This window comes from Thunnus albacares, chromosome 9 (assembly GCF_914725855.1).
Source record: "Thunnus albacares chromosome 9, fThuAlb1.1, whole genome shotgun sequence".
NCBI classification, from domain to species: Eukaryota; Metazoa; Chordata; class Actinopteri; order Scombriformes; family Scombridae; genus Thunnus; species Thunnus albacares.
Genome location: NC_058114.1, coordinates 10,661,227 through 10,673,909, shown reverse-complemented (window position 1 = coordinate 10,673,909; position 12,683 = coordinate 10,661,227). Strand labels below are relative to the sequence as shown.

General features: G+C 37.7%; 1 protein-coding gene across 1 annotated transcript; it reads right to left on the bottom strand.

The window, feature by feature from the left end:
• Positions 1 to 5,646: 5,646 nt before the first annotated feature.
• ttc22 (tetratricopeptide repeat domain 22) lies at positions 5,647 to 11,496 on the bottom strand. The gene is made up of 8 exons (XM_044361977.1): positions 11,210 to 11,496; positions 9,288 to 9,588; positions 8,723 to 8,778; positions 8,528 to 8,643; positions 7,770 to 7,888; positions 7,414 to 7,575; positions 6,940 to 7,092; positions 5,647 to 6,860 (listed from the first exon to the last, which is right to left on the bottom strand). Exons 1-8 carry the CDS (start codon positions 11,470 to 11,472, stop codon positions 6,324 to 6,326), a joined length of 1,707 nt encoding a protein of 568 aa, XP_044217912.1. The 5' UTR covers positions 11,473 to 11,496; the 3' UTR covers positions 5,647 to 6,323.
• Between the last annotated feature and the right edge of the window lie 1,187 nt (positions 11,497 to 12,683).

Sequence of the window (12,683 nt, the reverse complement as noted above, 5' to 3'; positions counted from 1 at the left end):
GATAACCAATAAACTACATCTCTAGTCTCAAAGTGCAACACAAAACATACTGTATATGGACATATAAATCACTTTTAGATAAATAAGCTGTAAATCTGTAAGGCCTCACTTCTGCCTTCAGATTCAATCCTAAGCAGTGTTATAAATCAATTTTATTTTTAAATGAATTACAAGAAATAAACAAGACATACAAGCCTGTGTTTCCACTGCACTGATAAACCACCTGAGCCCCTTAGTAGCCTTGTTGGTTGTGTAGCAAGAATAACGAGTTAGACCAGCAGGACTTTTCAGGTTTCGCAAATGTCTAGTTGAATCAGATTTCTTTCATCACAACAATACTGGCAATAATGCCGTCCAGCCAATATTATTTTTATGTTAGAAATAAATTATTCCAATATGATAATTATCACAACTATTACACGTGGTTAACATTGACTGTAAGCTTTTGCTCTGGTGTATGACATCACATTGCGGTATGTAACATCTAACAGGTGTGTGTGGTAAAAACAATCGTTCATCAAATCTTCCGGCACATTTAGGCAGATATACAGTAAGTAAGATATATTAAAAGCCTTTATTTTAAGGCATACGCCTTTTGGTTAAAACACCGACCAGTTTTGACCTCAAAGTGTTTTTGATGAAGGCTTCTAATATAACCTGTCTTCATGCTCTGCCTAAGAGTGCCTGAAGAATGTTTTCTTTTCTTTTCTCTTTTTCATCCTCAAGAGCATCTTAAGGCTTCTTCAACTTAGTGCATGTGAAACTAAGTAAGAACTTGACTTCTTCATTTTTCTTTTTTTTCCAAAAATCCGATCAAAAATATAAACACTGGCCACAGATGAAAAAGCAGAGAAATCTCTCTTCACTTCCTGCAGTTGCTTCAGCTCAGCTTCTGCACTCTGAAGGGTGTGTGAACTCTAGCTTGTAAGCCATCTGCAAACGCCTGTGCGATATTTTAGCGAGTGTGAGTGAGTGAGTGACCCCATTTTGTCATTTTACAGCCACAAACCCACAGTGAAAACACCAATTTCTTTGTAAGATTCTAGTGTGATACAACTAATTTATACAACTGATATCCATGTTTCAATATTGACACCAAGAACCCCTTTGTTACCACCGAGTAGCCTAGCTGTAAAGTCATACATTATACACCCCCATCCATTTAACTGTTAGTCGTCAGAAATAACTAAGATGCCTCTGTTTTTGTGCGAGGTTAGTCTGATTGTCACTTTCTTTGTAACCTACAATTAGTTCCCCCTCATAAACCCCTTGTTGCTGGATCATATGAGTTAATATTTACTGCAGTCAGATTAAGTGTTATAAATATCCCATTTCATTATTAGCAAAATTAAAAAATCTTACCTGATTGAGCTTAAAGCGTTATTGTCGCCCCTCTGACAGCTGTGAAAGAATATGCCTTGCATGAGGAGTGGCTTCTTATGTATGTTGGGCAGCTCAGCACCAACAATGCTGCAGAACCTGAACGTATATGCTAAGAGAGGTGAAAAGAGTGAGACATTAAGAAATAGTGTATTCATTGTTTTTCTATGAGCACAGGTGTGGTAAACTAGTATTACACAGAAAATAGGTGTATCTGTTGATATAGTCAAATAGTCATAGCATTTCATGCATGAAACATATTCATGCACAAAGAGATACACACCCTCTAAAACACCAACTTCCTATCAAATACAATGACAGCTCACCATTTTCATTCTTTTATTACCTTACATTTATCTTTTATCTAAGTTGGCTACTGTCTCACCTTCAGCAACTTTATAGTGTAGTCTGTATGCGTTCGTGCGACCCCCAAACAGGACAAGTCTTTCAGGTGCATTGTATATCTTTACAGTCTCTGAGCTCTTTTTGGCTTGTCCTCACATTACCTGTACATGGAGTTTGTATGTCAGTCTAAGAGCTTGCAGTTTTTCCTTTAAACTGTCTGAAGAACACCAAATGCTGTGCGTACATTGTCACATTCACAATAACCATCAGCATGATACGGTCTGATTTGTTCTTCTCCATGATTCAGGGCATACTAAATTTCTATTTTGTTTTTGAATGCCTCAAATTCTAGCCACTTCATAGACACATAAGAGAGGGTTTTGTGCTGGCTGGTGTATGCACCATCATGTGTCAATGCCAGTGTGTCTTAGGGCAGGAATTGTGTTTTAAACACAGTCATGCAACATGAACAAACAGCATCACAATAGACAATGCATGCTTTATGTAAGACAACAACATTGTTGATTCCATAAGTACAAACCTCAAACTGGAAATCAAACACCACATTACACACTGTATTGTACCACTGCATGAAATCAGACCTTTTGTTTATCTGACATGTCATCATACCCATAGAAGTGGCTCAGGGTACAAACCTACATAGTTAGCATTCGTGGCTGTGTTGAATAGGTGTGGGAAGTGTTTTGTAGTCTGACAGGCACATTGGGAGAAAGTTGAAAGAATCGAGCCACCTTAGTTTCATTGTACATTAACAAGACTTTACTTCTGCGCATGGTTAATCTTGGTGCAATGCCGTGTTTGGTGAAATAATCCAACATAATGTAATTGTCAAATCCTGACGCATTGTTATGAGTGTTATGAGGGTGTAATTTTTGATTTTTGGCACAAAGAGGTTGACACAAGATGTACCAGAAGCCCACCACTTTCTTTTTCAAAGTCAATCGCACACAAAATTGGCCTTGTTTATTGTTTTCTGCTTTCATTTCAAAGTCGAAATACAGATATTTGGTCTAGGGGTTAGACGGTTCTGTCAGATGAATGAAGCAATTATGTTCAATGTCTGATTTTACCAGATCAGATCATGTACCTTTCTGACAGTTATGACCTACAGCATTTGGTTTGCAACTTATTGTATGCAGACGACCACAGTTATCACAATATTTTTGTCCGATCACAAGGTCTAAATTTTTTGCAGTGCTGATTGTATTCAGTCACTTTTTTGTGTTTCTTAAAACAAAACACAGATCTGCAAATGTGCAAACAGTCTGGGCAACATATGGTTGTCAAATCTTGTTTGTGACAATTGTCAGGCAGATGTTGCAAAAATATTTACATTTGTGGTATGCCTGGCTTGTGTTACCCTTACAACAGGATTCACACTTCCTCATACAGATAGAGACATGCATCCAAATGTTGCTCAAATTTCGACATATCTGTTAGTGAGACTTTGCGGTTCAAGTTAAATCTTACGCTCACATGGATTTGTTGCGCCTGTTCTTGGATTTCATTCTTAGACATGTGGGTATACATGGCAGATTAAACACAAAGTTATTGTGTTTAATGAAAAATTCAGAATGTTTTCTAATTTGTGCCTCACGTCACCTCGTTTGTTTAAAGCTGCTGTGACAACAAATTCAAGCCGATCTGAAAGCATTCAGTCATTGCTTTGCATTACTTGTTCAATTCATTCAGAATTGTTGCAGCATTGTGGTCATTAGGTTTTTAATATTGTACACGTTGCTGGACTGATGGACCTCTCAACATTATATTCAAAACACCGTTTGGTGCAGCCAGGTTTGTTGAAAAATTAACGTCTGTTAATTTATGTCTTAGTGTATAAACTGACGTCAAAATTGCGCATTCCTCCCGCCCGTCTTATTCATTCAGACAATTCAGTACTGTACTGTTTGTATTATCTTTGTGGTATGGGATTACCCCCCATTTGAGGTGTTTTGAAAACCAGGATCTGGCACTACAAATTCTGAGACATTTCTTTTCAGCATACCCATTTTTTTTGCAAAAGATCAAGACTGAGCAGGGGTCAGAAACTCTGATTCTACATTCTCCTTTATTATGTCAGTTTCATTTTCAACATCAGATAAGCTTTTGAGTGGAGATGATGTTTCATATTCAAGCCTGAATCTGTATCATCAGCCAATTGATCAATTTCATCCTCTACATCTGACAAGCTCACGCATTTACGAGTCATGATTAAACGATAAAATATGTGATAGACACAAAATAATTGATTGAAACAGGTGCATACCCTACACTTTGGTTATAGATTTGTCATTTCAAGAATTAGATCCAATTTCGCGTCCAGTCCTACCTCCCTTCTAAAATGTACAACCCCTTTTTCAATTTTATGGCATTTTCTTACTTAATTTAACACAACACTAGCTAGTTTTGTTTTTAAATTGTTTACTACAAGAGAGAAAAACAGTAACAACAGTAAGAAACCAGATGAATGCAGAAGAAATGGCGTGAAGTGTAGACTAATTGAGCAAAGACTACAATCTGGCAGGGCTGTGTAGAGGTCTTGATTATTGAACTAGTTGCAGCTAGTGGGGCTCTGCTCTGACTCCAGCACACCTGTCTCCGCTCACGCAATCACACACACAGGAAGAGAGAGGAAGAGAGGAAGTAGCAACTGGTAGGGAGACACAGGACTGAGACAGGAACTGTGACAACCTGAAAAACATGCAGTTATAAGTATTAATAGACACACATAAAGAGTTCATTCTCTAAGTGACGTGATAACACATATAAGTATAAAAAGTGTGGTCTTTTTACAGATTATCCAAAAATACTGAATACATTTTACTGAAGATGAGTCTAGTGGTGATTCTTACAAGAAAGTTTGTCCTCCATACAGTCAAAGCAGCCAGAGCACCACTCTGTTGAAGGCTGTAACACCATTGGCTGCAGACGATGATCCAATTAGATTTTGTTAATGAGAAAATCCTTCAAAGTATGCACAGCGTGAGAACAAATAGTTTGAAATACAAATGTTTTTATGATGAATTGGTTCTATTTCTTTTAACATATAAAATGCAGAGTGATTTCATCAGGGCATGAGGGTACCTCATTGTCTTCCAAATCTATCGTGATAAACTGGTGCAATAATGTCCCAGGATAATACCCCCTCACTATCTTCTTACTCAGGATGTGAGAGAATCTCCTGTTATCTATGTTAGAGTTGCCCATGGCCATCTGTAATGTGAGTTAGTCGGGCTACTTAAGTAATATTTTAGAAATTTTAATATTGTTAAAAATGTATACAATATATTTTAATATATTTTAAGGTTTTTATACAAAAGGTTGTTGGTTGTTTTTATTCATTTTTTTAGATTGAGGTTGTTTCTTGTTTTCAGGTCTCTCTTGACCAAGAGATCTCAATCTCAACAGGATTACCTCATTAAATAAAGTTTTAATAAGTTCTTGTAAGCATATTATAGAAATGTTATACAAATGGTGAAACGATTAAAGGATGTTTTTTTAGGCATATTTGCAGATGATGTTGTTTGAGGCTAGCAATATGATGAAATGTAATCCTTTGAGAGATCTCTTCATAACACTCTTTCAATGTAAGTGATGGAGACAAAATCCACAGTCCTCCATCCATGCAAAAATGTATTTAAAAGTTTATTTGAATGTTTTACTAAAAAGACTGTAACTGTGGAAGATACCCTCTTTAATTGACTAAATCAGATCTTGTGGCTGTGAAGCCGATGGCGTACGATTCACATTATTTTCATACTCATCAAACCATTCTGTGACCCCCTTGTGACCCCCTTTTTTCATAAATTTGTCACACATCTGCAGATCAACAGCACAGATAATAATAAATTATTCAAACACATATGTATTTTATTCACAATCACTTTAAGTATGTTTCTCACAAAGTTACACTGAAGCTCCTAAAGGCTTGTGATTGAATCATTTTTGCACAAAAAAAAAAACCCCAAAACAAAACAAAAAAAATGAAACAGAACAAAACTTGCATTTTAATGGTGTATATTAAAGAACAACATCTTAACAGTGTATACCCCCATCTGCTGGTCATCAGTGGTAGAGTATAATAAATAAATATCCACTCAAGCAGAGGTATTGTGACTTGATTTAAATAAAAGCATAAATAAGACTACCTTTGCAGGAAACTACTCCTTTGACGGTTTCCTCCTACTGTGGCAGTTATTTGTCCTGACCACAACTGTTTCAATGAATACACCCTACCAACAATTCTCTTCTCAGTTCAGTGATTAGGTGAACTCCCAGATTTGAACAGCTTTGAACATATTTGGTTAAACTAAAAAGCAGCATACTCCTGATTGTGCTGTACCATTGTATCTGTAGGCTATTCTGTAGTTCCTACCTTTCCAATAACTGTTCATCAAGAAAAAAAATAAATAATAGAAGACTCACAGTTCAAAAAACATACTGTGCTACAGTAAAAACAGCTTGATTACAGTGCACTTCTGCTGCTCATTTCAATTTGTGAAATGCTGTCAAGAAGTTTATTAACCACTGCATATCTGGTGATGTGACTGTATATCTATAAAAGTCACATTTTTGCATCATGTAAAGGGTATAGACATAACCCTTGTTCTCTTCTTAGCCGTTTGTTTAGGTGCCACAGTTTGCAGTAGCCTCTTCACTAGATCCAGTCGTCCGGTCCTGATCAGAGCCCTGGATAACTCTGTGACCTCTGCTGTGTGTGTCCTGTAAAGGCACCTAAGCTCAGCCTTCACTATGTCCTCAGGATACCTCTCCTCTGCCTTTTTCACCCACAGCTCCAGCTGGGTGATGGCAGGGTTGGGGTCAGGGCCTCCCTGCACAAACAGAGCCAGCAGGGCCTGTAGGAGGCAGCGCAGGGCTGTAGTGTCTGTACTCCCTGGTCTCTCTAACTCCACAGCACATTTGAAGCAATCCGCGGCATTTTGCTCCTCACCCTTCAGCAGGAGGCAGCGTCCTTTGAGCACATGGAGGTCTGGCAAAGTGTCACCGAGCTCAAACTGTATGGCCTGGGACAGACTCACCAAGGCACTGTTTACTGCTCCCTCATCCACCAGAAGGCTCTCCTGGAGTGCATCCACACCCATGTAGTAGTACACCTAAATGAGAACACATCTGAAAACGTTGCTGCTGTGGAAACCCATCATTTTTCTCATTTATTGCAGTTTGTGCCTTTACCTGTGCCATCTCCAGGTGAGTCCTCAGACATGGACGTACAGTCAGGACCTTGTCCAGGTCTTTTCTGGCCTCAGTAAGCTTCTGCCGGTCTGGGATTCCACCATCACCATGTTTTGCCTTCTCCAGGTCCCTGGCATACAGCATCATATTGATCTAAAAGAAACACCATTTTACTGACCTTATTTTATTATCTTATTTCATCAACTGTATGCATATGATTATTCAGCTGTTTGCAGTATTAAATTTCATTATTACCATTTAAAGATACATATTGCACAAAAATATATCCATTTAAAGTTCACACTAGTGCAAATTAGATTAGATCTAAAGGCCAGAATGTGTTAATTATGTGCATATTTCAGCCAATTTAAATTAATGTAAGTACTAATAGCATTAAACAGACTTTGCATGGTAATTGACTGAGGTTTATTAGCTTGGTTCTGGCACTGATGTGATGTACTCTGGCTGCAGTACCTTGGCGCGGGTGCAGTAGGCCTGCCAGTTGAGCTCTGGGTCTGGCAGCACATTGAGAGCCATGTTGCAGATCCCTGTAGCCATCTCATATTTGCCCAGTAGAAAGAACATCCTGGCCAGAAGGTTCAGGATGAATGCATCATCACTGGCCAGTTTTATGGCCTGAGGACACAGACATTGTATAACACTTTGTCATGGTAATGCATATAAAGTGGTAGCTATTGTAGAAAATCATGTTTCAATGCAATAGGGCTGATGCTGCTTCTACTGCAAATCGTCTATGTAAAAAAGTCCAGACTAATTTTTCTCATAGCTTGCCTGACATATGAGAGATCTAAATGTGGGAGTTAACTTACAGTTCCATAGCAGGATAAAGGTTCAGAGGCGGAGTAGCCACAGTCATGTATAGACATGGGTACAGTGGTGAACTCGTCCTTCCTCTCCAACATGATACCAACATAACACCAGGCGAGAGCTAAGAATAGAGATCAGAGTCAGAATTTTTAAAGCAACTATTGTTGTCTCCTTCTTCATGGAAGAAGAGGTTATAATTATATAATGACATCTTCATTCAAATTGTTCCCAACAATAGTCTAACTAATTAAGGCCTCTTGGTCCATTTCAGTAGATTTCAGAACCTAAATCCAGTGGTAGAAAGTAACTAAGTGCATTCATTTCAGTACATTTTTTGGGTATTTGTTCTTTATTTGAATATTTCCCTGTTATGCAACTTTATGTTTATACACCGCTACACTTATCTGACATCTATATTTAATAGTTACTTTGCTGATTCAGATTATACATACAAAACATGTGATGTGCTTATAAATAATGCATAGATCAAACTACAACGGCATATAAAGTAGTAAAAATTAGCTCCACCTCAACTGGCTTAAACGTTAATATAAATTCTGCTTACATGTTAATACTTGAATAGTAATAAACATTCGGACAGCAGCCATTCTGCATGAGCACTTTTACTTTTCATACATTTTCTTGATAACACTTCTGTAAGTTTATTTAAGTACGATTTTGAATGCAAGTATTTTACACATAATGCCTCCAAATACACAGCTGAGCAGGTGTATTCATATAAAAAACATACTGTGTTTACCTTTGTGCTGTGTTTTCTCAGATTCAAGTGTTTTTCTGAGAAGCTTCAGCCCCTTATTGTAGTGAGAGAGTCTGGAGTATTCAGAGTCCTCTTTGGTCTTAACTATGTCATCCAGTCTGCAAGAAGAGAGTGACTTGGCAAACAAGAAACAACGCAGGAATGATTTGTCAAAAATGTTTGATGCTAGTTATTTACCTTATATAAATGATTGCCATTTTAAAGTACCAGCTCCTTTTTTCTTCTTTTGGTATCTGAAAAACATTATGTCTTAAGTTATTAGGAGTAAAATGATATTTATTGTGCAGAAATACATATCTATGTTTTTAGGATCTTGCCCAGCAGCACTGTTTCAATGCTTATCTAGAATAAAGAATAATAGGTTTAGGGGCCCTGAGTCAAATTTATAGTTCTGGGCCATGAAAATGAAATGGGCGCAACTAGATTTTGAGGGAAAGTTACGTTTACAGTATATCCATGTTGTTGTGAGTTCATTTTAATATTATAAATCTTCTAATTGTAGCCACACCCTCTAACTCCCTTATAACTTTGCAGATAAAATGAGTCATAGAGCTTGATTTGTTCTGCATGATTGAAATACCAAACTAAAGAAATGCTGGAAAGTTATGCATCATAGAGTGGTGGCCTCATTATCCATAATTGGATGGATTGTTTCAGTGCTCCTAATAAGACTCTACTTTTTAGCAATTGAATAGACATTTACAACTTTATTCTGAGTGTTTTGTACATGTTGCCATCTCACCAGTTGACCACCATAGTCCAGGGCTTTGTTGTACAATGTTAGTGCTGCCGTCAGTCTCTCTCTCAAGTCGTCCTCACTTTCCAGCTCCACATCATAGGGGTAAACGTAGGCCTGCTCAGCCAGGCAGCGGGCCGCCAGCAGCCTGGTTTCTTCCTGTGAGGCCTCTCCAGCATCTAAGCCCATGAGGTGGGACACTTTCTCCACACACTCCCCTGCATCCAGCTCTCTCCCCAGCTTGTCATACACGTAGCCGAGGTTGGCCCAGGCATTGAGGTTCCCAGGGTCTTCTTTACAAATGCTTCTAAAAGGCCAAGATACATAAAAAGAGAGGAGGGTTAGGGCTTGAATGTTGGAAGTAATTCAAAAATATTCCATGATGTATGTCATTTTCATCTTGTCAAAAATATATTATAATGTGTACAACATTTTTAGCTATGCTAGTGGCATAGCTCTATGAATGGCAATGTCAGTGTGTTAGTTGGTTTGTTCACCACTCTGGTCCAGACTGAAATTTCTTAACAATTACTGCATAGAAATGAATTTTTTTGTAAAGACTTGGTCCTCAGAGGATGAAGCCTCTATTGGATGGATTGCCATGAAATTTGGTACACACATTCATGTCCTCCTCAGGTGGAATCATGTTGGAGATTGACATTTAATATTGTGCTGTCAATATTCAATTTATCCAATAATTTGGTGTATGACTAAATACTTGTAAAACTTCAGCCTCTGTGAGACACTCAGCTCTAGTTTGTATTTGTATAATGCTTATTATTAGCACATGTTTGCATGCTGACGTTAGCATTTAGCCCAAAGCACCACTGTGCCAGAGTGCAGTCTCACAAAGCTGTTAGCATGGCTGTACACTTTTGTTGACTGGTTTCTTTGTGCAGTATTTCCACTGACCTCAGCAATCAGGAAAGTTCATATCAGGAAGAGTTAATAAGATAAAACATGAAGTATCACAGCAGCAAAGAGGATGTATAAAAACATATACATTATAGTTAAAATTCTACCTGTAACTATTATCTGAGCTGTGTACATTTACTCTGTACTTTAGTATATTTTTGAAGATTACTTGTGTGTATTTTTTTTACTGTTTACTTGACTTGCATTTCTATTTTATACTACTTTATACTTCTACTCCACTTAATTTCAGATGGAATTTATTTTTACTCCTCAACTTTTATCTGACATCTGTTTTCAGAAGATTTTACATAAGAAAAACATATGATAAGCATCATGCATTGTGACTGCTTACAAAAAAAGCAGTGTCTTGTTGGGTAACCTTGTCATGTTTCAGATGTTTAGTTAGCAGCTGTACTGAGGAGACATTTCATCTCCAAACTTCTCACATGGTGAGTAATCAACTGTTGGAGTTTCAGAGGAAATCCAACTATCCAAGATTTCACAACAAAAGCAAAGGGAAAGAGAAACTCTGTTTTCATCTTCTTTTATACACACATCAAATTTATCCCCTCAAATTTATCTTGTGACCCTTTGGAGGAGGCTGACCCCCAGGCTGGGAACCATACAACTTAAACTAACAACATAAAGTTGTTAAACAAGCTCCACCTCGACCAGCTGGAACAGTAAAATGCTGCTACTGTGCATCTGTGTTAATAATCTAATAATGCCTTACATAACAATATATCAGTCAGGCGAATTTTTCTGCATGAATACTTTAACTTTTGATACTAAAGCATATTTTGCTGATAAAATTTCTCTACATTGATTTAAGTAGGATTTTAAAATCAGGACCTTCATCTATAAAGTATTATATGAATAGTTTTCACATTAATGTATTGGTACATTTACTTAATTTACTCATGAATACTTCTTCCACCACTAGATCTGAGAGATCTGACTTGCCAAGTGAATATTCTGAATATTCTGCCTTAAAAACAACGATGTATAGTCACCTGAATATTTCCTCAGCTGTGTCCAGCTGATCGAGATGAAAAGCCAACAGACCCAGAAGATTGCGGACAGCATACTGTAAATATCCAACCTCGGCCTCTAGCTCACTGTGTAGGCTCTCCTGTTTAAGATAAGTGTCTCTGTGTCTGAGCTTCACAGGTCCGACGGGATCACAGTTGAGGTTGAGGTCCAGGTGAAAGTGACCGGGGATGTAGTCCATGTCCTCCATGAGAGACTCAATGTCCTCTGTGCTGTCTGCTTCCATGGCCTCCTGCTCTTCCTCCTCCACACCTTGTATTCCAAAAAAGGATAAGAAACTATAAGAAATACAATAAAAAAAATACTCCTTTTACATGTTTTGACAGAAAAACCTACACAAGAAAATACCTTGTCCTCCTCAGCCTACAGTTCAGTCTACTGCTACATAATTCAGCCACCCAGTCTTGTCATCCTGGTGCAGACAGGTTGAACAGGTTAGGCTTGGGAGTGACTAGGGAGTGAAATGCAATGTAAGCTTTAACTGTTATTCCAACACACTTTTTGTATGAGGGCACCCTTTTTAGTCTCATTCATAACATTTACAGTGTGTTTAAATACATGCAATCTTAGTCATTATCTCCATTCATTCTCCTTTTTGAAAAAGGAGAGTGCAACACTTCATAGTTGTCTTGGCTTTACTCTCTTCTATTTACATATTTAGCTCTTAAACAGAAGTAGCAACTTACATTCCTTAAGGTCCTTTCTGACAGGATAATATTATTTATGTCTTGAGTTTTGTAAAAAAAAAAAAAAAAAATGTTTTGAAGCCTTTGTTTTGGAGTTTTTGTTTGCATTAGGCTGTGTCAGCTGTAGCCAACAGAAGAATGTGAACCATCAGGCTCAGAGGGACTTGTGAAATATGAAGGAAACTCAGTTGGTTCGAAAAATATTTTTTCCGTTTCATGCAACTACATTGAATGACTTTTCAGTATTACAGAAACTCAACATAACTTAGACAAAAACAGGCAGCTCTGTGATGAGCTGTTTGTTTACAGAACATGTAAACACCTAGAGCAGATATGTAGATACAAAAGCAAACATTGACTGTGAATCCTTGTTATCCTGCAAGTCAAAATACTTTGTTTGAAAACCAGATGCACACATGATAAGCACACTTCAGTTAATGCTTTTGCATACAAGCCCCATACTCTTCCACCAGAGGGTAAACTTGTATTATAATAAACCAGACTGACAGTAGAGCAAAAGGAAGAGAGTGTTGAGTGCGGTTATTCCAACATTACATTCAGTGTCTCGTTGGACTTTATGGGTCCACGTCAAAAGTGTTTCCCAACCAAGTCATGAAGACAAGGAAAAACTGCACAAAAACAAGCACTTAAGGGATTTATGGAGAGCAGTTTCAAAGAGAGATCAGCCCTCTTCTGACAGCTGGGGTGTAATAGTAGCTGTATGTGGGAGTAAAGCAATTACAAAAAATTT

What these genes read in the sequence shown, in the direction of transcription:
- ttc22 (XM_044361977.1), bottom strand. Translation starts at nt 11,472, where the DNA reads ATGGAAGCAGACAGCACAGAGGACATTGAGTCTCTCATGGAGGACATG. An exon ending in TGGACTATGGTGGTCAACTG is followed by an intron (nt 8,779 to 9,287) that starts GTGAGATGGCAA and finishes AATGTTTTTCAG; the next exon opens with ATACCAAAAGAAGAAAAAAG. An exon ending in CTCACCTGGAGATGGCACAG is followed by an intron (nt 6,861 to 6,939) that starts GTAAAGGCACAA and finishes GTTCTCATTTAG; the next exon opens with GTGTACTACTACATGGGTGT.